General features: G+C 52.1%; 1 protein-coding gene across 2 annotated transcripts in view; it reads right to left on the bottom strand.

The window, feature by feature from the left end:
- Positions 1–5,947: 5,947 nt before the first annotated feature.
- The window catches only part of LOC106731943 (phosphatidylinositol transfer protein beta isoform-like), a 168,831-nt gene continuing 148,545 nt past the window's right edge, over positions 5,948–26,233 (bottom strand). The window contains exon 7 of one of the 2 annotated variants that reach the window (XM_075915701.1): positions 5,948–6,876. In XM_075915701.1, the coding sequence (XP_075771816.1) occupies positions 6,826–6,876 (51 nt within the window). In that variant the 3' untranslated portion in view covers positions 5,948–6,825. The remainder of the gene's footprint in view (positions 6,877–26,233) is intronic. The other variant, XM_075915697.1, reaches the window with a different exon arrangement.

Raw genomic sequence — 26,233 nt, 5'->3', positions numbered from 1 at the left:
CACTAAAGATCCCCTGAGCCTCAATTTCCTTGAGCGTCCTCCCCAGCCTGGCATAGTCTCCCTTAATTCGTTCCAGCGAGAATCTAGCCGTATCATTTGTTCCTACATGAAGGATGATCAATGGATTCCTTCCTGCTCCCTTAATAATCCTCTTCAACCTCAGTTCCACATCTCGTATCTTACCACCTGGCAGACAGCACACCCTTCTATTCTCTGGATCGGCTCTGGTTACTGGCCTATCTATTCTTCTCAATAAGGAGTCCCCAATCACGTAGACCTGCCTTTTCCTGGTGACAGTGCGATTCTCTGGTCTATCTCTTGCTTCCTCTGGCTGCAAGTCCTTTCCATTCCTATTTTCCCTTGTAATCCTCTTTAACCCATCCTGTATCCTCCTAATGCTCATTATTGGTGCTGTCTCCATTAACTCTTCCCTTTATCTATGGGACTAGCCACTCTTCTCTTCTTCCTCACCCTTCCATCTTCACTATCTACCTGCTGTACCCCTTCTTCATTCTCCAGCTCCGCATACCTGTTCTTGAGCTCTATTTTTCCTTCACTGACCCATCTTTTCCTCTGCCTGGTTCTCATAGTCACATGCTTCCACTGTCCATTTTCTTCGCCCAGCAGTCCCCCCTCTGAGGCCCTTGATCCTGCTTCCATCTGCATGTCTAAGCTTTCCCCTTCAGCCACCTCATGCCTTTGCTCCATCATCTGCTCAAACCCCCTTCTAAACTCGACCAGAGTTTCCACCTGCATCTCCAATCCTCAGATCTTTTCTTCCATCAGCTCTATCAGGTGGCACTTCATGCAAACAAAACTCCTTTCAGGTACCCCCTCCAGAATCATGTACATACCGCAGCTACCACATCCAGTCATCCTCCTTGTGTTCTCTACTACTTGGGCCATGGCCACTAATGCCTCTGTGTTTTATCTACTTTCTCACCAAAATCCTATTAGTCCGGTGAACACACAGACAGACCAAGACACCCTCTCCTCAGCAAAAACAAACCCCAAACAAGTCCCAATATCCAAACTCCCTTTACAAACTCCCACTCAAACTCCCCTGTTTACAGCTCTGTTTGCTGCTCCTGTGCCGCTGCAGCTGTCTATAGACGCGCTTTTCCGGAAAAAAAACTCGAGTGCCATTTTCGCGATCGGGGCTTTTTTGCGGAAAACAAATCTGAGCTGTCTGCACTGGCCCTTTTGCGCAAAAGTTTTGCGCAAAAGGGACTTTTGCCTGAATGGGAGCAGCATAGTATTTCCGCAAGAAGCACTGATTTCTTACAGTAGGAAGTCAGTGCTTTTGCGGAAATTCAAGCGGCCAGTGTAGACAGCTGGCAAGTTTTTCTGGAAAAGCGGCTGATTTTCCAGAAAAACTGGCCAGTCTAGTCACAGCCAGTGAGTTTCCCCAATGACTGTAAAGGAAGAAGAATCGCTCCCATTATCAGTTAATTAAATAAGCAATTATTCCCAAGAGTATGTCTACACTGCAAAGTTAATTCGAAATAACAGCTGTTATTTCGAATTAACTTTAATAGCATCTATACATGCAAACCACTATTTTGAAATTAATTTGAAATAGTGGAGCGCTTAATTTGAATTTGGTAAACCTCATTCTACGAGGAGTAATGCCAAATTCGAAATAGCTATTTTGAATTAAGTTCTGTGTAGACACTTAATTCGAAATAGGGAGCCTCCAGCCCTTCCCAGCGACCCCTGGTGGCCATTCTGGGCCAAACCAGGAAAACTCTTCTGCCCCCCTCCCGGCTCTAGAGCCCTTAAAGGGGCACGGTCTGCCCACGGTGCCTCTGCCAATTGCAAGCCTGCCAGCATCCAGCCAGCAGACCGTGCACCTGGCACAGCATAAGCTAGCAACCTGCTGCCACCCAGCCCTCCACCACTCCCCAGGACCAGGCTGGCAGCTCCCAGGAGCCTGCCAGGGGTCGCAAAAGGTGGGCGCCTGCCTGGTCAAGTGAGATCATGGACCTCATTGAGGTTTGGGGGGAGGCCTCCAATGCCCATGATCTCCACACTAGGTGCAGAAATGCGGCTGTCTACAACCGCATGGCTGCCAGTCTGGCCACCAGAGGCCACATGTGCAGCCAGGAGCAGGTGCGGACAAAAATAAAGGAGCTGCAGCAGGCCTATGCCAGGGGCTGACCCGGACACCTGCCCACAGTATGAGGCCCTGGACCGCATCCTGGGGGGTCTGATGGTCCATGCCCCCCTGGTGGTCATTGACCCCGGCGCAGAGGACCCGGCCCCTGACACAGGGGAAGAGGAGGAGGACAACGGCCAGGAGCCACAGGAGCCTGCAAGGAGCGTGCCCTGCACCCAGGACCCCCGAGGCATCCCAGAGAGCCCATCAGTGGTCTCATCCAAGGCCGGGGAGGCCTCCACATGTGGGTGCCATCACAGTTGTCTTATGTGGGGCCGAGGGGAGCCCAGGGACTGTGCGCGTGGGCCTTGCCGACCACGGAGCAGGCAGCAACCTGTGCCTCTGCCGTGCCATCCAGGACATGTGGCCCCAGCTGGATGCCATACAGGGGCCCTGGCCTGTTCCCCACATGTGTCTAAACGTAAAGGCACATGACAGGCTCCTGACCCCTGGGATAGACACTGCACATTGACCTCCCTCCAGATGCCCCCTCTACACAGAGGCAGGGCACATCTCCCCCCCCCCCCCCCCCCCACACCACACTATAGACAGTACAGGGGCTGGGGTGCGGTCCTGGGCCAGCTCACACTCCCGGGGATAGCAGGATGTGATGGTGCAGAGTCCTGCCATCCTCTCCTTGCAGAGGGGGGCTGGGTTTCACCCACTGTGTCCCCAGGGAGAACTGACCACTGCTCGTTTCACCACAGCCGCAGCACCTGCGAGTGCAGGGCGCACCACCCTGCCTGGAACATCCACCCGCACCCGGGCCAGCAGGCGCACCCGCAACCAGGAGTAGTACCAGCAGCAGCACCTGGGGTTAATGGGAAGGCAGGTCCGCAGCCAGGAGCAATGGGTGCAGGAAGACCTGCAGCTGCGGCAGGAGAGCTTGTGGGAGCAGGGCCGTGCCCTCCGCGAGCACCTGCAGACCCTGGTGCAGAGATTGCTGCCTCCTGCTGCTCCAGCCCCTGCGGCCACCCCAGCTATCGCTCCTCCTCCCACCACTGCTCCCACTCCCACTTCTTCCACCCCACTCCCGCCCGGGGATGCTGAGGCCCCCGCACCCACAGTGCTGCGAGACAGGAGGGCCGGCAAGACCCCCAACCCTGAGCTTCCCCTCCCCCTTCCAGCTCCCAGGTTTCCCCCTCCCCCCACCCCAGTTATGTTAAAGAAAGAGTTTTTTGTGGCAACACGGGTGGTTTTAGTTTACATCAGGAAGGGGAGAAAGGGGAAGGAGGTGGGGGTGGAATGTAAGGCACAAGGCCCCAGTGGGGCACGCCAGGTGGACTTCACTCCTCCGCCGCCTGGAAGCTCTCCCGCACGGCTTCCCGGATGCGGACAGCCCCCTGAAGGACCTCCCGGATGGCAGCCTCCCCCTTCCTCTTACATAAATTGTGGAGCACACAGCACGCTGCCACCACGTGCGGAATATTGTGCTGGGAGAGGTAGAGGCGAGTGAGAAGGCACCTGAACTAGGCCTTCAGCCGGCCAAAGGCACCCTCGACCACAATGCGGGCCCTGCTGAGCCTGGTATTGAAGGCGTGCCAGGAGGGGTTCAGGTGTCCCGTGTAGGGCTTCATCAGCCAGGGCTGCAGGGGGTAGGCCGCATCCCCCACCAGGCACACTGGCATGTCCATGTCCCCGACCCTGATGTGGCCGTCAGGGAAGAAAGTCCCGGTGTGCAACCTCTGGCAGATAGAGGAGTTGCGGCACACCCGCACATTGTGTGCCTTGCCGGACCAGCCCACATTGATGTCCATGAACTGGCCCCAGTGGTCAGACACGGCCTGCAGAATGACCGAGAAGTACCCCTTGCGGTTAACATAGAGGGAGGCCTGGTGTTCCGGGGCACGGATGGGGATGTGTGTCCCGTCGATCGCCCCCCTCTCAGTTGGGGAAGCCCAGGACACTGAACCCCTGGATGACCGCATCCAGGTCGGTGAAGCAGAAGACTCTGCGGAGCAGCATCCTGTTGATGGCCTTGACCACCTGCAGAGAGACACAAAAAACTGAGGGTATGTCTACACTACCACCCTAGTTCAAACTAGGGTGGTTAATGTAGGCAACCAGAGTTACAAATGAAGCCCGGGATTTGAGTTTCCCGGGCTTCATTTGCATATTGCCGGGCGCCGCCATTTTTAAATGTCCGTTAGTTCAGACTCCGTGCCCGCGGCTACACGCGGCACAAACTAGGTAGTTCGGATTAGGCTTCCTATTCTGAACTACCGGTACACCTTGTTCCACGAGGAGTAACGGTAGTTCGGAATAGGAAGCCTAATCCGAACTACCTAGTTCGTGCCGCGTGTAGCCGCGGGCACGGAGTCCGAACTAGCGGACATTTAAAAATGGCGGCGCCCGGCAATATGCAAATGAAGCCCGGGAAACTCAAATCCCGGGCTTCATTTGCAACTCCGGTTGCCTACATTAACCACCCTAGTTCGAACTAGGGTGGTAGTGTAGACATACCCTGAGGATCACTGGGATGCCTGGGTGGCTGAGAGTGTTTGTTCCTCGCCACTGCCCCACACCCCACTCCCAGGAGCGAGCCTCGCTACAATCCTGGCCACCGCGGGTGGTCTGTAGCGCAGATGGGACAGACCGAATCCTCCCGTGGAGGCACTTACACCACCACCCCCCATTTTCCCTGGGGCAGCCCATCTCCTCCTTGCAGCCCCCCCTCCTGGCCCAGTGGCCGGTGAGTGCCATACCTGCATGAGCACTGCTCCGACGGTGGATCTCCCCACGCCGAACTGGTTCCCCACGGATCGGTAGCTATCCAGCATGGAGAGCTTCCAGAGGGCGATGGCCACCCGCTCGTGGAGGGGAATGGCGGGCCTCATGCGTGTGTTCCGTTGTTGCAGAGCAGGGGAGAGCCACTCACAGAGCTCGAGGAACGTGTCCTTCTTCATCCTGAAGTTCTGGGTCCACTGTTGGTCTCCCCAGTGCTCCAGGACGATGTGGTCCCACCATTCGCTGCTGGTGTCCAGACGCCAGATGCGGCGGGGCACGCTGGTGTATGGGTGCTGCTGCTGCTCCTCCTCCACGGCCCCCGGGGCGGGGGCAGGGGGAGGGCCAGGGGGCTGGCCTGCAGCAGATGGTGCCAGGCAGCCTCCAGCAATGTTTGTTAAACTTTTTAAGACCAAGGAACACCAAACAATATTTTTTTGTTTTATGAGGAACACCAAGGATTTTTTGTTGAGGAAGAAAAAAAAAGGTCGGGGGGGGGGGGGGGGAGGAGTTATTGAGGAAAAAAAAAAGGGGGGGGTGACCATTTTGAATTCTGTTCTCCGCTTCACACCTCCAACTGCCTCGCGGCACAGAACACAGTTTAAGAAACACTGTCCTAAAGTAAGTTGTTCCTGATTTAACAAGCATTTTGAGACACAGGAGACAGAGAGACAGTATGGAGAGAGACAGAGAGAGAGTCAACTTCCTATCTGAGAACTATTTACAAAAGGCCTTTATTATACCATCTTTACTTTTATATCTACTTCTAATAAATCAGCAAAACAAGTCAGATGCTACAATTTAAACTTTCATCATATCTGAAAGAGAACATTTTTTTAATCGTGAATTTTCAACATGAAAGAGCTAAAAGTCACCGTTTTACCCTATTGCACAATCTATGTGAAATTGAGTATCAGAGGGGTAGCCGTGTTAGTCTGAATCTGCAAAAGCGACGAGGAGTCCTGTGGCACCTTATAGACTAACTGAAGTGTAGGAGCATAAGCTTTCGTGGGCAAAGACCCACTTCGTGGGGCATGCATCTGACGAAGTGGGTCTTTGCCCACGAAAGCTTATGCTCCTACACTTCAGTTAGTCTATAAGGTGCCACAGGACTCCTCGTCGCTTATGTGAAATTGAGACAATTTGCATAGTTTCCAAACTGAAACGTTGAAAAAATACTTTACTGTAGGGAAGTGCTACACATCCAATTAAACTACAACATCCTAAAATATACTTTAACGGCTCAACACCAGTATTGTCAATTACTCTGTGTGAAAGCCTCCTGAAAAACTGTTCAGTACAAACTGTTATAAATCAAAAGCCATTTTTCCTTTATTTTGCCAATTTTTAATGAAGAAATCATTTGAATTTCAATGTACAAAACTCCAATAAAACAAGTGATTTCTTTCAGCAAGATGGGTAAAAGTTGGGGCATTTTTATACTCCTCCGTCAACAGCAAGTCTTCCAATTCTCACTAATAGAAAAAAATCTTTTGATTTGACTGTTAGATGACAATCCAGAAATAAATAGCTATAAATACATTCAGAGTTCCTATTAAAAAAAAATCACATAGGGAAAACACAAAACTGAAAATGTATTTATCGGAATTTGTTTGCTTATAATGAGACATAGGTATATTATAGCAGAGTGATTCAAGAGGGGAATAAAATGGTCTAGTATTGATATTTGGGAATCATATCAGTTAGCATAATTCTGCAGTCAATTTAGCCTTTAAAATGACACTACTCAGTCAATTTGTATTTGCTTTAGGTATTTATAATGAAAGCAGTTTCCTTTGCATCTTTGCTGAAGATGGGTATAGTGGAGAAACTGTAACAGCCACTCAGTATGCGTGTATATATATATATATATAAAAAATTGTATACAGATAATTATGCATCCACACACACAACTGTTTATCGACACTGCAAATGACAGGTCATCATTCATCATTGGCAGCACTGGTTCCTCTCACTTGGCCTTGATTACGTAACTGTAGAAAAAACAAAAGATACAGTAAGTGCTAATTTCAAGCAAAATTAAACTCTCAACATTCAGATTTTACTAATTCTTTAAGAAAAAAAGTTAGCGCAGTCAAACCTTCACCAGCATTGAATTGGATGATCCTGTATCACTTTAAATTCTCTAGGGAATCTCTTAGATTAGATACCAGTCTTGTGACTGGAACAGCAACTGAGACATCAAACAGCAGAAAGAAATCACAAGTACAAAGCACACCCATACGTTGGATCTCTGAGATTTGAAGTTAGCTGCAGATACAGAATCCACCATTAAAACAATGTGAGAAAATGATCAAACTAGGAAATATCAACGTTAAGGTACTGGGGTATGAATATAAAAGGTTTGGACCACTGAAGAAATTAGCCCCTGGCATTTTAAGGATTTTTTTTCTTCAACTGGGAAACATATTGGTGTCCCCTCCGCATACCCATTTTAAATTGTAGGGTTTTTTTTAAATGCAGCTATGTTTTCTTTAGCTACAAAGAGGGTCAGAGCAGCAAAATGTCACTTTGTCCAGGAAGCCCTTGCAGGCTTTAGCATCTAGCACAGGTCAGGAGACAAACGATAGAGCCTGCACTTTGGGCTTTTGCACCAGACAAGCACAAAGTGTGATGTGACAGCTTGCTTTGCAACGCAAATAAAGCGTCCCGTTGACTGAACTGAGCATGTGCCCAGAGCCCATCATGATGCCAAATGCATGCTGAAGGTCTCAAATGAATCCCAGACATTGGGGTGCTGTTCTACTGTTGATTTTGTCAAAGCAGAGGGGGGGAAGAGTTCAGTCTCATGAAAGGCATCCGGCTACATCGTTTTAGAAAGAGAAGTTACTCGCTATGTGCAGTAACGATGGTTCTTCAAGATGTGTGTCCCTGTGGGTGATCCACTGTGGTGTTGGGCTTGTCCCGGTGCCATGGATGCGAGACTTTTGTAGCAGTGTCCAGTCAGGCTGCGCACGGTGTTCCCGCCTTTGAAGTTAGCGCGCGCAGCCCGACTCCTCTCTCTTTGTTCTTTGAAGCCCTCATGGCAAGTTGTTAATACCCGAAGAAGCGGGGAGGACGGTGGGTAGTGGATCACCCACGGGGACACACATCTCGAAGAACCATTGTTACTGTACAGAGTGAGTAACTTCTCTTTCTTCTTCGAGTGATGTCCCCATGGATTCTCCACTGTTGGTGACTGTGTAGCAGTGCACAGTTAGATAATAGGTGGGCTTTGGCTAATTGTTGCAGGCTGTGGAGAGGACTGCAGTAGCTATTGTGGTGTCCATTGTCGAGCATGGTGGAATTGCACAGTGTTTCATGAATGTGTGGTTAGACAACCATGTGGCTGCTCAACGTATTTCATGGAGTGGGACTCCGCTGAGGAAGGCAGTTTGACATTGCCATTGCTCTGGTGGAATGAGCTTTGGGAGTTGTCGGTAATGCTCTATTCTGGAGTGAGTAGCAGGTAGTAATGCATGATGTTATCAATTTTGATGTGCGCTGGGAAGAAAAAACGGTTACTTACCTCCATAACTGTTGTTCTTCGAGATGTGTTGCTCATGTCCATTCCACTTAGGTGTGTGCGCGCCGCATGCACAGATTGTCAGAGAGTTTTCCCTTAGCACTACCCATTGGGCCAGCAGGGGAGCCCCCTGGAGCAGCGCTGCCATAGTGTTGCATATATACCCCTGCTGGCCCTCCACCCCCTCAATTCCTTCTTACCAGAACACTCCAACGCAGGGGAGGTGGGTGGCATGTGGAATGGACATGAGCAACACATCTCGAAGAACAACAGTTAAGAAGTAAGTAACCGTTTTTTCTTCGAGTGCTTGCTCACGTCCACTCCACTTAGGTGACTCCAAAGCTAAAACTCAGGAGGCGGGGTCAGAGCCTACCAAGAGATGGACTGCAACACAGCCCTGCCCAATGCCGTGTCCTCCTGGGCGTGCTGTGCAATGTCATAGTGGTTTGCAAAGGTGTGCACCAATGACCAGGTAGCCGCCCTGAGAATGCCGTGGAAGATGTCTGGGCCCTCTTGGAATGGGCCGTAATAGGCAGAGACGGAACCTTCGCCAGCTCATAGCACGCTCTGATACAAGCTGTGATCCAGGATGAGATACGCTGGGTTGACACAGGCTGACCCTTCATCCTATCTGCTATGGACACAAACAGCAGGGACTTACGAAAGGGCCTGGTCCTCTCTAAATAAAAAGCTAAAGCACGCCTCACATCAAAAGTGTGCAGAGCCTGTTGTGTCCCAGAGTTGTGGGGCTTAGGGTAAAAAACAGGAAGGAAAATGTCCTGGTGAACATGGACATAAGAGACCACCTTGGGCAAAAAGGCAGGGTGGGGATGCAGCCTTACCTTATCTTTAAAAAAGACCATATACAGGGGGTCCACCGATAGGGCCCTCAGTTTCTACACTCGCCAGGCCAAAGTCATGGCCACCAGGAAGGTGCAGAAGGGAACATGTTGCCAACACGTCAAAGGGGGGACCCATGAGCCTTGTGAGGACCAGGCTGAGGTCCCAAGAGGGCAAGGGCTCGCACATTTGGGGGTAGACCATATTCAACCCCTTCAGAAAGCGGTGCACCATGGGATCTGAGAAAACGGCCCTGCCACCCAAGCCTGAATGAAAGGCCGAGATAGCTGCTAGGTGCACTCATACTGAGGAAGGGGCCAGCCCCCGGAGCCTAAGTCCCAGGAGATAATCCAAACTAGCCGGCACACAGAAGAGAACACCTTGCCTTCTGACCAGAGAACGAAGCGTTTCTACTTTGCCAGGTAAGAGGACCTATTGGAAGGCTTACGGCTTCCCAAGAGGACTGCCTGGACCTGTTCCGAACACTGTCTCTCCATGGCCATTAGCCATGGAGCTTCCATGCCATGAGGTGCAGAAAGCGGAGGTTCGGATGCTGCAGCCTGCCTAACTCCTAAGGGTATGTCTACACTACAAAGTTAATTCGAACTAACGGACGTTAGTTCGAATTAACTTTGATAGGCGCTACACATGCAAACCGCTAGTTGGAACTTAATTTGAACTAGCGGAGCACTTAGTTCGAACTAGGTAAACCTCATTCCACGAGGACTAAGCCTAGTTCGAACTTACTAGTTCGAATTAAGGGCCGTGTAGCCCCTTAATTCGAACTAGTGGGAGGCTAGCCCTCTCCAGCTTTCCCTGGTGGCCACTCTGGGCACCACCAGGGAAACTTGTCTGCCCCGCTCCCGGCCCCGGAGCCCTTAAGGGGGCACGGGCTGGCTACGGTGCCCGTGCCAAGTGAAAACCTGCCAGCACCCAGCCAGCAGACCCTGCACCTGGCACGGCTCGAGCCAGCCACCCGATGCCCCCCAGCCCTCCACCTCTTCCCGGGACCAGGCTGGCGGCTCCCGGGAGCCTGCCCAGGACCGCAAGAGGCGGGCACCCGCCTGGTCTAGTGCAGACATCGTGGACCTCGTCCACGACCTCCGCACTAGGCACAGGAAAGTGGCCATCTAGGGCAGGAGAGCTGCCAGCCTGGCCACCCAGGAGCAGGTTTGCATGAAAATCAAGGTGGTCCACTGAGACCCCCAACCCTGAGCCCTGAGCTTAGAATGGCCATACTGGATCAGACCAAAGGTCCATCTACTCCAGTAGCCCGTCTGCCCACAGCGGCCAACCCTAGGAACCCTGGAGGGGATGGACCAAAGACAGTGACCAAGCCATTTGTCTCGTGCCATCCCTCTCCAGCCTTCCACAAACTTTGGGCAGGGACACCATTCCTACCCCCTGGCTAATACCACTCCATGGACCCAACCTCCATGACTTGATCTAACTTCTCTTTAAACTCTGTTAGGGTACGTCTACACTACAACGTTAATTCGAACTAACTTAGTTCGAATTAGTTAATTCGAACTAAGCTAATTCGAACTAACGCGTCTAGAACTAAAAACTAGTTCGAATTAGCGTTTTGCTAATTCGAACTAGCAAGTCCACATTGAGTGGACCCTGAACAGGGCTTAAGGATGGCCGGAAGCAGTGCCGGCAGGGCATCAGAGGAGGACTTAGAGCGTGGAGATGCTGTCTCAGGCTAGCCGAGGGCTGCGCTTAAAGGGTCCCGACCCCCACAACGGACAGACAGTTCTAAGGGGTGCCCCGCTTGCAAAGCAGTCCTGGCTTGGATTGCCCGGAGTACCCACACTGGGCACATCACACCACTCGGCCATCAGCCTGGCTGCACTTGCCGCAGGCTGCCATCTGGGGAGAGGGGGCAATCGGGGGGCTGCAGGAGAGCTTCCACCCCCAGAAGCCCGCAGAGCCAGCCCAGTCCTCCCCATCGGGGGCTCGTGCCCCATTCCTCCCTCACCTCCTTCCACTTACCCTTCCCTAGCCCCCCTTCTTATTGATGTACAAAATAAAGATAACGTTTCTTCCAACATTGACTCTGTCTTTATTGAACAAAACTGGGGGAGACTGGGAAAAGGAGGTAGGAGAGGGGAAGAGAAAGGCTGGGAGACGTTCTGTTACTAGTTTGAAGCCTGCTACCCATTCCTTTCCTTTGGTGTCCTCTAGTCCTTCTATTATGGGAACTAATGGAGAACTTTTCTTTATGCACCCTCTCCACACCACTCATACTTTTAGAGACCTCTATCATATCCCCCCTCTGTCTCCTCTTCTCTAAGCTGAAAAGTCCCAGTCTCTTTAGCCTCTCTTCATGTGGGACCTGTTCCAAACCCCTGATCATTTTAGTTGCCTTCCCCTCTCCCAGCCTCTCTCTTCCCCTCTCCCACCTCTTTTTCCCAGTCTCCCCCAGTTTTGTTCAATAAAGAGAGATTCTATTTTTGAACACAAGTGTCCTTTATTTTGTACATCAGGAAGGGGGGCTAGGGAGGGGTAAGTGGAAGGAGGTGAGGGAGGAATGGGGTACGCACCCCCGATGGGGAGGACTGGGCTGGCTCTGCGGGCTTCTCGGGGTGGAAGTTCTCCTGCAGCCCCCCGATTGCCCCCTCCCCCCAGATGGCAGCCTGTGGCAAGTGCATCCGGGGTGATGGCCGAGTGCTGTGATGTTCCGCGTGTGGGCACTCAGGGCACTCCAAGCCAGGACTGCTTTGCAAGCGGGGAACCCTGAGAACTGTCTGTCCGGGGTGGGGGTCGGGTCCCTTTAAGCACAGCCCTCGGCTAGCCTGAGACAGCAGCTCCATGCTCTAAGTCCTCATCTGATGCCCTGCCGGCACTGCTTCCGGCCAACCTTAACCTCTGTTCAGGGTCCACTCTGTGTGGACATGCTAGTTCAAATTAGCAGAACGCTAATTCGAACTAGTTTTTTAGTCTGGATCCGTTAGTTCGAATTAGCTTAGTTCGAATTAACGCTGTAGTGTAGACATACCCTAAGGGTATGTCTACACTACAAAGTTAGTTCGAACTAAAGTCGGTTAAGTTCGAACTAACTTTCATAGGCGCTACACTAGCGCTCCGTTAGTTCGATTTTAAATCGAACTAACGGAGCGCTTAGTTCGAACTAGGTAATCCTCATTCCACGAGGATTAAGCCTAGTTCGAACTTACTAGTTCGAATTAAGGGCTGTGGAGACCCTTAATTCGAACTAGTGGGAGGCTAGCCCTTCCCAGCTTGCCCTGGTGGCCACTCTAGCCAACACCAGGCAAACTCTACTGCCCCCCTCCCGGCCCTGGAGCCCTTAAAGGGCGACGGGCTGGCTACACAGTTTGTGCCAGTTGCAAGCCTGCCAGCACCCGTGCCAGCACACCCAGCAGCTGACACCCATTAGCCAGCCACCCGATGACACCCAGCCCTCCCCCTCTTCCCGGGACCAGCCTGGCGGCTCCCAGGACCCTGCCCGGGGCCGCAAGAGGCGGGCGACCGCGTGGTCTAGTGCGGAGATCATGGACCTCATCGAGGTTTGGGGGGAAGCCTCCAATGTCCACGATCTCCGCACTAGCCACAGGAACGCGGCAGTCTATGGCCGCATGGCTGCCAGCCTGGCCGCCAGGGGCCACCAGCGCAGCTGGGAGCAGGTGTGCTGCAAAATCAAGGACCTGCGGCAGTCCTACTCCCGGGCCTGCCTGCCAGGGGCCGACCCGGAGGCGTGCCCCCACTTCCACGCCCTGGACCGCCTCCTGGGGGCTCATGCCGTCCCTGCCCCCGGGACGTGATAGACCCCGGGGCAGAGGGACTGCTCCAGGAGACGGAGGAGGAGGAGGGCTCCGAGAGCCAGGAGCCTGCCGCCAGCCTGCCCAGGACCCGGGACCCCCGAGGTACCCCACAGAGCCGCTCGCCTGTGTCGTCCGAGGCCGGGGAGGCGTCCACCTGTGAGTACCATCATGCTCCCCTTATGTGTACGGCGGGCTGGGGTGAGAGGGAGCCCCGGGACCGTGCGCCTGGGCCTTGCCCACCAAGGAGCAGCAGCTGGGGATCCTGCAGGGGCCCTGGCCTTGCAGAGGGGAGCTGGGTTTCACACACCTGGGCCCCTGGGGTAATTGACCGCTGTTCTTGTTTCACCACAGCCGCAGCACCTGGGCCTGCAGGGCGCACCACCCCGCCTGCAGCAGCCGCCCGCGCCCAGGCAAGCAGGAGAGCCAGGAACCAGGAGGAGTACCAGAGGCAGCACCTCCAGTTCCTGGAGCAACAGCTCCGTCTCCGGGACCACTGGGTCCAGGAGGACCTGAGGCTGCGCCGGAGGAGCTTGGAGGCACTGCAGAGCCTGCTCGACCACTTCCCAATTCCTCCTGCTCCCCCTGCTCCCCCTCCTGCTTCCTCCACACCCCCGTCCCTCCTGCCCCACCCTCCACAACCATTCCCCACCAACACCCCCGGACCCGCAGCGTTGCGAGACAGGAGAGGCAGCCGGACCCCCACCCCTGAGCTTTCCTTTCCCTTCCTCCCTTCCCTCCCCTTCCAGCTCCCTCGTCCCAGGTTTCCCCCTCCCCTCTCCCACCCTCCTTCCTCCCTCCCCCACCCCAGTTATGTAAAATAAAAAGACGTTTTTGTTTGAAAAACAGGTGTCTTTATTTGACAGTAGGTAGGGAGGGGAAAGGGGAAGGGGGTAGGGTGGAAGAAGGCCCCAGTGGGGCATGCAGGGAGAGGTCAGTTCTCCTCCTCCACCAAGAAGCTCTCCCGCAGGGCTTCCCGGATCCGGACGCCCCCCCGCTGGGCTTCCCGGACGGCGGCGGTGCGGGGCTGACCGTAGTGGCCAGCCATGCGGTCAGCCTCAGCCATCCAAGCTGGCAGGAAAGCCTCCCCCTTTCTCTCACATAAATTGTGGAGCACACAACATGCTGCCACCATGGGAGGGATGTTGTGCTCGGCCAGGTCCAGACGGGTGAGGAGGCATCTAAAGCGGGCTTTCAGTCGCCCGAAGGCCCCCTCCACCACGATGCGGGCCCTGGTCAGCCTGGCATTGAAGGCCTGGCGGGAGGGATTGAGGTGCCCCGTGTAGGGTTTCATCAGCCACGGCTGCAGTGGGTAGGCGGCATCCCCCACCAGGCACATGGGCATGTCCACGTCCCCGACCCTGATGTGGCGGTCGGGGAAGAAGGTCCCGTCCTGCAGCCGCTGGCACACGGAGGAGTTGCGGTACACCCGGGCGTCATGCGCTTTGCCGGACCAGCCCACATTAATGTCCGTGAACTGTCCCCGGTGGTCACACATGGCCTGCAGGAGGATGGAGAAGTACCCCTTGCGGTTGACGTACCGGGACGCCTGGTGTTCTGGGGCACGGATGGGGATGTGCATCCCGTCAATGGCCCCCCCGCAGTTGGGGAAGCCGAGAGCGCCGAATCCCCGGATGACGGCGTCTGGGTCGGCGAGGCGGACCACCCTGCGCAGCAGCACCCGGTTGATGGCCTTGACCACCTGCGGAGAGAGACACAGCAAAGCGCCAATCAGTGGGGAGCCCGGGTGGCTGGGAGCATTCGTGCCCTGGCAGTGCCCCGCGCCCCACTCCCGGAAGCAACCCCCCTGGCGGCGTGTAGTACGGCCGGGACAGACCGACCCCTCCGGTGCGGGGCGCTTTCGCCTCCTCCCTCCCCCCCTTTGTCCCTGGGGCGGCCCATCCCCTTCTCGCAGCCCCCCTCCCCCCCGGCGCAGTGGCCGGCGAGTGCCATACCTGCATGAGCACCGCTCCGACGGTGGATCTTCCCACGCCGAACTGGTTCCCGACGGATCGGTAGCTGTCTGGCGTGGAGAGCTTCCAGAGGGCGATAGCCACCCACTTCTGGAGGGGGATGGTGGGCCTCATGCGAGTGTCCCTTCTGCGCAGAGCAGGGGCGAGCCACTCGCAGAGCTCCAGGAAGGTGTCCCTCCTCATCCTGAAGTTCTGGGTCCACTGTCGGTCTTCCCAGCGCTCCAGGACGATGCGGTCCCACCAGTCGCTGCTAATGTCCAGACGCCAGATGCGGCGGGGCACGCCGGTGCTGGGGTGCCGCCACGGCTCCTCCACGGCCCCCAGGGCAGCCAGGTGGAGAGGCAGGGGGCTGACGTGCACCAGGTGGTGCCAGGCAGCCTCGAGCCATTGCTGGCAGGCTTGCAGCAGCAAGTCCAGAAAGTGCACCAGAAGGTGCAGGGCGAGCTCTGGCTCCATGTTGCCACCTGCGGCGGCCCCCCCAAAGGGAAGCAGCGACACAGACGGGCACAGAGACCAACGCTTTGCTGTCCCTCGGCGAGGTTGGCAAGCAAGCAAGCAGGAAAAGCTGAGAACCGGCTGTCCGGGGGGGTCCCTTTAAGCACGAGCCTCAGATAGCCTCAGACAGCAGCCACACAAAGCAACTACTGACCTGATGCCCTGCCAGAACCGGTTTCAGCTGCCCTTAAATGCGTCCCCACGTCCAATCAGTGTGGACGCGCTAGTTCGAATTAGCAAAATGCTAATTCGAACTAGCTTTTAGTTCTAGATGCGTTAGTTCGAATTAGCTTAGTTCGAATTAACTAATTCGAACTAAGTTAGTTCGAATTAGCGCTGTAGTGTAGACGTACCCTCAGAGATTAGGTCCGGGAACAGGCGGAGGGATAGAGGCTGCTCTACTGAGAGCATGAGAAGGGCCAGGAACCAATGATGACGAAGCCATGCCAGGGCTATCAGGATTACGGAGGCCTCAAATTCCCTGACCCTGAGAAACACCTTGTGGATCAGCCGGGGGGGGGGGGGGGGGGGGGGGGAGGCATACAGCAGGCCCTAAGGCCAACAGGTTTCCCAAACAGGTCTAGGTCGGGAAACCGCCACCTGTGGAAAATAGACAGGGCTATGTCTACCCTGAGGGACCACTCGTGCCCCTCGAAGGACCTGCTGAGGCGATCCGCTAACCCATTCTGAGCGCCGGGAAGGAAGCAACCACTGGGTGAATACCATGAGCCACGCAGAACTCCCAGAGGAGGAGAGCTTCCCTGCACCGGGGATAGGAGCAAGCACCGCCCTGTCTGTTTATATAAAACATTGCTGCTGTGCTGTCCGTCATAATTGAAACGCACTTGTTTCTAAGCTGCGGCAGGAAAACACCGCATGTGAGGCAAATAGTTCTCAACTCCCTGACATTGATATGAAAGGAGAGGTCTGCGGGGCCCCACATACCTTGTGTCCATAGTTTCCCGAGGTGGGCTCCCCAACCTGTATTGTAAGCGTCTGTCACCAGCTGAATGGATGGGGAAGGGCTGAGGAACGGCACTCCTTCGCAGACCACCTCCTCGCACAACCACCAGTTGAGGGATCTAAACAAGTCTGCAGGCACCGTTACCACCGTGTCCATATGCTGGAATGCTGGGTTGTGGGTCCGTGCCAGCCAAAGCTGGAGTGGCTGAAATCTGAGCCTGGCATTCTGTACCACGTAAGTGCAGGCCGCCATGAGCCCCAGCAGCCTCATGCAACAGCAGGCCGTCGTGGTGGGGAACGACTGGAGCCGCAGGATAGCCTCCTTTAAAGTCATGAAGCACCCCATGGGCAGGGAGGCTCTAGCCCTTGTCACATCCAGGAGAGCCCCCACAAACTCTATTGTTTGAGTGGGGACCAGGGTGGATTTGGCCTCGTTTAGGATAAGACTGTGACGGAGCAGTCGGGGTTCCCCCAAATCCTGCAGCCCCGTAGCAGCAAGAACAGACTCCGCCAGTCGTAGAATAGAGAGGGGTTCATTGTTCCTTCAGGATACAGCACAGCACAGATGTGATGTGGCTACAGGGGCCAGGGCCAGGGCCAGGATGCCTCAGACCCTAGGGTTAGGGGTCCATTGCCCCTAGGCCGCAGCTTAGCCTCTTCTCTCCATGCTTCCCAGACAGCAACTGCCTCCCTCCCAGGCCCTGCCCCCCAGCCAGGTGTTGGTCTCCGCCTTCCTCCCTTTGTCTCTCTCCCTGGGGGGCTCAGCCTAGGTGTCTGGGTTAATACACATTTGGGAGTCAGTGAGAATCTCACATCACAGCACAGGGGGACCCCGGGTTACAGAGCAGACAGCACCCCCACTACGTCACAAAGGCCCAGTGTGACGTAGTGGGGGGGGGGGGGGAAACTTGCTGGTTTCTATGGGTCTGTGGTAACCCCACTGGCTGCCGCCGGTATCACAGCCCAGAAGGACAGGGATGGATCATTATGCAAAGAGGCCCTCTCAACCGGTCCGACCAGATAACCCCCATGGAGAGGAACAAAGGAAGGTGGATGCTGCCCTGGCTGGGGGGCAGGGCTGGAGGAGAGGGAGTTAGTTTCTGTCTGGGAGCATAGAGGAAGCAGCCTCAGCAAAGGCTGGGGGGTTTAGAAGCCGAGACCCCTGCCCCATATCAAGGGGGGCTGAGGCATCCTGGGCCTGCCCTGTAACCTGATGACATCTGTGCTGCGCTGTATATGGGAGAAGCAATAAACCACCTCTATTCTACTGGCTGGCGGAGTCTGTTCATACCATTTCGGGGCTGCAGGAGACGGGGGACCCCCAACGCGCCATCACACCCAGCCTGAAAAAAGGACAAGGAATATATGGTCGATTACCTGGGATGGGGAAGAGCCTCTTATAAGCCAATCATCCAGGTATGGATAAACCTGGACCTGTTGCTTTCTCAGGAAGGCGGCCACTACCGCCATACACTTTGTAAAAACCCTGGGGGCCGTAGAAAGGCCAAAGGGAAGGGCCGTAAACTGATAATGGTCGTGACCCACCATAAAACGGAGGAATCGCCTGTGCGGGGGTGCAATAGAAATGTGGAAGTAGGCGTCTTTGAGATTGAGGGCAGCGTACCAGTCTCCCATGGCTAGGGAAGGAATGACGGAGGCCAACATTACCATTTAGAACTTTGACTTTACCATGACTTTAAAGGTATAGCTCGAGAATGCCGGGGGGTTATCAGGAAGGCGAAAGCGCAAATGGAATTGCAACTGGCTAAGGATGTGAAGGATAACAAGAAAGGTTTCTACAGGCATATTAACAAGAAGGTGATCAGAGAGGGTGTGCGGCCCCTAATGGATGAAGGAGGTAACCTAGTGACAGATGATGTGGGGAAAGCTGAAGTACTCAATGCTTTCTTTGCCTTTGGAAAGAACTTGAATTACTATTGAAAAAAGGAAAAACTGTTGATAAAGAAAATTTACGTGTGATCAAGGGAAAAGAAGAATATTGGCGACAAATATTAGAGCATCTGATTGCTTTCGTGAGAGTTTTCGGTGAGCAAAATATAGCATTCCGCGGCCACGGTAGAAAGGAAAAATTATACACTCCAGGTAATGGAAACTTTTAAAAAATTGTTGAATACCTAGCTTTGTTTGATCCAGTCATGAAGGAGCATCTATGTAAAATAACTGATCATGAAACACAGATTCATTACTTAGGAAAAAATATGCAGAATTAACTTATTCAAATCCTAGCAAATGCCATTAGAAAGAAAATTTTAGAAGCTGTCCATTCTGCTAAATACTTTTAAATAATACTGGACTGTACAGCAGATGTGAGTAATGTTGAACAAATGACAATGATTATTCATTTTGTAGATATGGAAAAGTCTGCAGATGAAGATAATGTTGAAGTGCTCATAAAGGAACATTTTTGAGGTTTCGTATCACTGAAGGAGACAACTGGAGCATTTATGACAAACTATTCTACAAGAACTTGAAGCACTGTCATTATCTATTGATAACGTACGTGGCCAAGGCTATGATAATGGTAGTAATATGAAGGGCAAAGACAATGGTGTTCAAAGGAGAATCCTGGAAATCAGTCCTAGGGCCTTTTTCATTCCTTGCAGTGCACATTCTTTGAATTTGGTTGTCAATGATGCTGCTAGATGCTGTTTGGAGGCAAGCAGTTTCTTTAACCTGGTGCAATGTGTTTATGTGTTTTTCTCAGGCTCAACACGCTGTTGGGAGATTCTGACTTGCCATGTGAATTCTCTAACTGTGAAACCACTTAGACAAGTGGTGTCGCATTGATGCTTTGAAGCCTCTTCACTATGAACTTGGCAACATTTATGATGCCCTAATTGAAATTTCTGACGATACTACCTTTCCTGGATCATCTGGCATGTCGGCATGTTCAGATGCAGAAGCTCTTGCAAATGGCCTTTCCAAGTTCAAATTTGTGACTTCACTCATTTTGTGGTATAATATCCTTTTCCTGATTAACCTCACTAGTAAGCAGCTTCAGGAAAAGAATTTGGACATACACTCTGCTATTCAAAAACTGCAGCAAACTAAAAATATTCTGGAGGAATTCAGAAGTGATGACGGGTTTGAAAGAACACTAATAGATTCTCTCGAGCTTGCTGAAGGAATAGACTTTCCAACCGAATTTGAACCAAACTCAGTTCGCATTCGGCAAAAGAAACAGCAGTTTTTGTATGAAGGACGAGACACACCCATTCAGAATACAAAACAAAGGTTCAAGGTGAATTTCTACTTTGCAGTCCTTGATACTGCTATTCATGCAGTTGATGAAAGATTTCAACAGATGCAGCAGCTAGAGTCAGTATTTGGTTTTCTATGTGATATCCACAATTTTCAAAATAAAACAGCAAAACAGATAAGAGAATTTTGTATAAAACTGGAGTCGGCACTGTCTCATGAAAATTCAAAAGACATTGATGCTACTGATTTATGTAGTGAGCGTCAGGCTTTTTCGAGACGACTTAAGAAACATTTCCCTCCTGAAGAAGTACTGAAGTTTGTTTGTGAAAATAAACTCTCAGTTTTCTAAACATTTTAATAGCTCTACGGATTCTGTTAACTTTGCCAGTTTCCGTAGCTAGTGGGGAACATAGCTTCTCCAACTTAAAATTAATAAAAACATATCTGCGTTCAACAATGGTGCAAGAGAGACTTGTTGGACTTGCCACAATGTCAATAGAACATGAAATAGCTGGAAAACTGGATCTAAAAGAACTAGTGACTGAGTTTTCAAAACGTAAAGCAAAAAAAGTCATGTTTTAAGAGCACAGAGTGTTTTTTATTCAGAGTATTTTGTAATTACAAGTTGAAGTTCATTGAAGAGTTTTCTTAGCTCTTTCTATATTAGATGTGGTGGTAATGGCAGTTAAAGCAGGATAGCGTAATGGACTATTTTTGACTTGTAATAATAAAAATAATTAACATTTTAATGCATTTTTATTTGAAATTGGACTCAAATATCGTCTAGCTGTTGTGTACAAATCTATTCTGTAAATTTCGTGTCTCTACTTTAATTTGATCTCAGAAACATTGGTTGGACGGACGGACAAACCAAATAATTATGCCTGTTAAAATAAATATGCTTAAAAAACATTAAATGGAAAATAGGGGCACAATGTTTCCCAGTTTATCAAAAACCTGAGTCTAGATCTTTCCTTGGGGTTGGTGGGGGTGCCAATTGCATGGTTCGCCTAGGGCGCCAGTTGCTGGCAGCTAGTATAGGGCCACCCTTGCATGACTGGAGCACTGTCATGGAAGGGTAGAAACAGTTCAGGAAGAACAGGCAGGGGAGAAAAGGAGGAGGAGTTGCATTGTATGTAAGAGAGCAGTATGATTGCTCGGAGCTCCAGTATACATAGAGAGAAAAGATTGTTGAGAATCTATGGGTTAAGTTTAGAGGTGGAAGCAACAGGAGTGATGTTGTGGTTGGTGTCTGCTATAGACCACCGGATCAGGTGGATGAGGTAGATGAGGCTTTCTTTGGACAACTGAGAGAAGCTTCCAGATCACAGGCCCTGGTCCTCATGGGGGCTTTAATCACCCTGACATCTGTTGGGAGACCAATACAGCAGTACACAGACAATCCAGGAAGTTTTTGGAGAATGTTGGGGATAACTTCTTCGTACAAGTGCTGAAGGAACCGACCAGGGGCCATGAGCAACTTGACCTGCTGCTCTCAAACAGGGAGAAACTAGTAGGGGAAGTAGAGGTGGGTGACAACCTGGGAAGCAGTGATCACGAGATGGTAGATTTCAGGATCCTGACCAAAGGAAGAAAGGAGAGTAGCAAAATACACACCCTGGACTTCAGAAAAGCAGACTTTGACTCCCTCAGAGAACTGATGGGCAGGATTCCCTGGGATGCTAACATGAAGGGGAAAGGAGTCCAGGAGAGCTGGCAGTATTTTAAAGAAGCCTTATTAAAGGCACAGGAAGAAACCATCCCGATGCGCAGCAAGAAAAGCAAATATGGTAGGAGACCGGATTGGCTTACCGGGGAAATCCTTGGTGAGCTTAAACACAAAAAGGAAACTTACAAGAAGTGGACACTTGGACAGATGACTAGGGAGGAGTATAAATATATTGCTCGAGAATGCAGGGGAGTTATCAGGAAGGCGAAAGCGCAATTGGAATTGCAGCTGGCAAGGGACGTGAAGGATAACAAGAAAGGTTTCTACAGGCATGTTAGCAAGAAGAGGGTGATCAGAGAGGGTGTGGGGCTCTTACTGGATGAGGGAGGTAACCTAGTGACAGATGATGTGGGGAAAGCTGAAGTACTCAATGCTTTCTTTGCCTCTGTCTTCACGGACAAGGTCAGCTCCCAGACTAAGGCAGTGGGCAACGCAGTATGGGAAGGAGGTGGACAGCCCTTGGTGGGGAAAGAACAAGTTAGGAACGATTTAGAAAAGCTAAACATACACAAACCCATGGGCCTGGATTTAATCCATCCGAGGGTTCTGATGGAGTTGGCAAATCTCATTGCAGAGCCTTTGGTTGTTATCTTTGAAAACTCGTGGAGATTGGGAGAGATCCCAGATGACTGGAAAAAGGCAAATGTAGTGCCCATCTTTAAAAAAGGGAAGAAGGACGATCCAGGGAACTACAGACCAGTCAGCCTTACATCAGTCCCTGGAAAAATCATGGAAGGGATCCTTAAGGAATCCATTTTGAAGCACTTGGAAGAGGGGAAAGTGATCAGGAATAGTCAACATGGATTCACAAAGGGCAAGTCGTGCCTGACCAATCTGATTAGCTTCTATGATGAGGTAACTGGCTCTGTGGACATGGGAAAGTCAGTGGATGTGATATACCTTGACTTTCGCAAAGCTTTTGATACGGTCTCCCACAATATTCTTGCCAGCAAGTAAAGGGAATATGGATTGGATATATGGACTGTAAGATGGATAGAAAGGTGGCTAGACTGTCAGGCCCAATGGGTAGTGATCAACGGCTCGATGTCAGGTTGGCGGTTGGTTTCTAGCAGAGTGACCAAAGGATCGGTTCTAGGACCGGTTTTGTTCAACATCTTTATTAATTACCTGGATGAGGGGATGGATTGCACCCTCAGCAAGTTTGCATATGACACTAAGCTAGGGGGAAGAGATAAATATGCTGGAGGGCAGAGATAGGGTCCAGAGTGACCTAGACAGATTAGAGGGTTGGGCCAAAAGAAATCTGATGAGGTTCAACAAGGACAAGTGTAGAGTCCTGCACTTGGGACGGAAGAATCCCAAGCATTGTTAGAGGCTGGGGACTGACTGGCTAAGTAGCAGTTCTGCAGAAAAGGACCTGGGGGTTACAGCGGATGAGAAGCTGGATATGAGCCAACAGTGTGCCCTTGTAGCCAAGAAGGCTAATGGCATATTTGGTTGCATTAGGAGGAGCATTGCCAGCAGATCTACAGAAATGTTTATTCCCCTTTATTCGGCTCTGGTGAGGCCACATCTGGAGTAGTGCGTCCAGTTCTGGACCCCCCACTACAAAAAGTATGTGGACGCATTGGAGAGCAACCAAAATGATTAGGGGGCTGGAGCATATGACTTATGAGGAGAGACTGAGGGATTTGGGTTTGTTTAGTCTGCAGAAGCGAAGAGTGAGGGGGGATTTGCTAGCAGCCTTCAACTTCCTGAAGGGAGGTTCCAAAGAGGATGGAGAGAGGCTGTTCTCAGTAGTGACAGATGGCAGAACAAGGAGCAATGGTCTCAAGTTGCAGTGGGGAGGTCTAGGTTGGATACTAGGAAAAACTATTTCCCTAGGAGAGTGGTGAAGCACTGGAATGGGTTCCCTAGGGAAGTAGTGGAGTCTCCATCCCTAGAGGTGTTTAAGTCTCGGCTTGACAAAGCCCTGGACGGGTTGATTTAGTTGAGATTGGTCCTGCCTTGGGCAGGGGGCTGGACTTGATGACCTCCTGAGGTCTCTTCCAGCTCTATGAGTCTATGATTCTATGAAAATATTATGTCCAACACAAAAGGGTTTAATGTATTCTTTATTTACGGGAGGGGCGGGGAACTCTTTTTGGGTCAGGGGTCGCTGATCCACAAAAAAATCAGTTGGGGGACCACACAAGTGAGAAGCAAAAGAACTCCTCCAAAATCCCTCAGTGCTCACTGATGTGGCCCAACTGAGACACCTCACTCCTCTAGTGCCACAACCTCACAGGGTGAGGGGAAGGGGAGGGGGAAACTGAGGTTCAGGGCTTCCCATAGACCAGATTTACTTTTCTGGGGTGCTGGAGTTAGTGGATTTTATGGACCTCCTTAGGCTCTGTGATAGGGACAAAAATGAGGGGTACAATGCGCAAGACAGGGCTCCCAGCAAGTAGGATATGGATGGGGTGCAGGATCTGGGTGGTAGCTGGGGTGCAGAAGCAGGCTGGGAGTAGGGTTTCTTGCCAGGTGGAGGTAGCAGGAACAAGGGTGGGTGCAGTGCGTGGCCAGGAGAGAGGGTACAAGAACAAGGGAGGGTGTCGGAGCTAGCTGAGGGTGGCGGGTTTTGCGGGGGGAAGGGAAGTGAGGGGATTGGGTGCGGGGGTCTGGGCACAAGGGGGAACCTTACCTGGCTTCATGCTCCCTTGCAGTAACAGCTGCAGCCATACTGTCCTGGCCACCCAGGAGGGAGGCCCCGCTTCCGGGTCCACGCAGTCCCAAAGACCCCACTGCTGTGGCAATGCAATCTGGGACTGGCCCCAGAGGCGCCACTGCCACGGCTACGTGGCTTGGAGCATGCCCTGAAGGCACGCGGCCCCAGGCTGCTCCGGAGGCACCGTGGCCTGGGGACAGCCCCAGAGGTGCCGCTACTGTGCCCACGTGTTTTGGGGCCGCCCTGGAGGTGCCGCAGCGATACGGCCCTGGGCCACTCCAGAGGCGCCGTGGTTTGGAACTGCCCCGGAGGCACTGCAACCACGCAGCTTGGGGCTGCCCGGGAGGCACCGCAACCACGCGGCCCAGGGCTGCTCCGGAGGTGCCATGGCCTGGGGCCGGCCCCGGAGGCACCATGGCAGCAGCATCTCCAGCCTCTGGGGCCGGCCCCAGACCACATCGCCACAGTAGCGATGTCTCTGGGGCGGCCCTGTTGAGGAGCCTGAGCCCCAGCGCTGCCTCCTCTCCAGGGGCACTGGGTGTGGAGTGGCTGTGCTCCCCCCTCTCTCTCTCTCCCTGCAATTAGGTGGCGAGGTGTATAATTGCCTCGCGGGCCGGATCAAAGCCCAAGGTGGTCCGGATCTGGCCCGGTGAGAGGCTTTTGCCCACCCCTGCATTAACACCACCTTATCTTGCTGCTCAAGCAGAGAGCAGCTAATTTAGCAGCTACTTGACAATGCCCCCCCGCCAATCAGCTGAACTCCCTGACTGCACCAGCAGCTGTGAGGCTTAAAAGGCAGTGTAGACTCCCTGCTACGCAGGGGGAGGGGGGACTGAGCTCCCACCCACATGTGAATAAAAAATCGGCTTGCGTGCCACTGATGGCATGCATGCTGTAGGTTGCCAACGCCTGTACTAGACCCTAACAACCACTTGCATATTGGCATCTAGGCAGGAGGCGTCATAAACAGAGGGAGATAGCCATCTTATTCAAAAAAGTGTTTTGGGGGTCTGCCAAAGCAGCCCCTTTCTTCAGCTTACTTGAAGAGGAAGGACATTTTGCACTCAGCTGTGTTAATAAAGCAGTTTATTTACTCCAGGTCTTCCCCTATTTTCTAATTTTTAAGCCAAGGGAAAAATAGACTGAACACATTTCTTCCACACACTCCCTCTACAGGGTCAGTAAATGGGGTATTTTGCCTCTCTCATCTTGCAAATATATAGTTGAACATTGTCTGAGCAGCTATGCCTAATGCTTCTGAGCCATCTTGATTATGGTATTTTGCTTGGATAAAAGCTTATTGCAGAGAGCCATTGTTGAGCATAGAGTGGCCATTGGAAACTGCCTCTGGCCTTGGCTGATACTCCCTCCATACTTCATTCTGAAGGTGGTTGGGTTTGTTGCCATCTGCAAGTCTGAGTAGGAAATTCCAGTCACCTCATATTATATTAGTGCTGTTCAAGGAAGGCCAGGCCTCTAAGACTGCTCAGGAATATAGCAGGCACTTAACTAGCAACGGTAATCGAGGCAATACCGAATTGTGTGATCTGAAAGAAGTCTAGCAAACCTTCAGTCAATTGGGGCGATGGAATTGGCCACTGTGAAACCAATGATCTGTAGTTTATTCAAAAAACAGAGAAGGTATTTTGACACAGACCGTACACATTTCTCGGTATCAGTGGTTACGTACTGTACTTGGCAGACAAGTATGGCATGACATACAAGACTGTGTCTCCATCCAATGGTCCAAGAATCAAGTGTTTCGTAAGGGTGAGTAGAGTGAAGGTTATCTGGCCTTTTCCTGCTAATCAAGGCCATTCTCAGGGACTCCTGTGCTAAAACACAGATTCCTCCAGCCTCCAGAGCACAGCACGTCCCAACTCCCAGGTAAAGAGAGTTTGGTGGGCTCAAGGTCACAGGGATGAGCAGAAGCATCTCTATTCCTCCCCTGAAAAACATTCCCACACAATGCAAACAGCAGTGCACAAGGCTGATCTAGCCACACATTTCCAGGGTAACACGGGGATGGAGGAGTCAGAGGAAGGGTGTGTCTAGACTACATCCCTTTTCTCGAAAAAGGGATGTAAATTAGACTTTGAAATTGCAAATGAAGCCGGGATTTAAATTTCCCGCACGTCATTCGCATAATGGCG

This window comes from Pelodiscus sinensis, unplaced genomic scaffold (genome assembly GCF_049634645.1).
Source record: "Pelodiscus sinensis isolate JC-2024 unplaced genomic scaffold, ASM4963464v1 ctg38, whole genome shotgun sequence".
Taxonomy (NCBI): domain Eukaryota; kingdom Metazoa; phylum Chordata; order Testudines; family Trionychidae; genus Pelodiscus; species Pelodiscus sinensis.
Note: the sequence above shows the minus strand (reverse complement) of the source record. Positions and strands in the feature narration are given on the sequence as shown.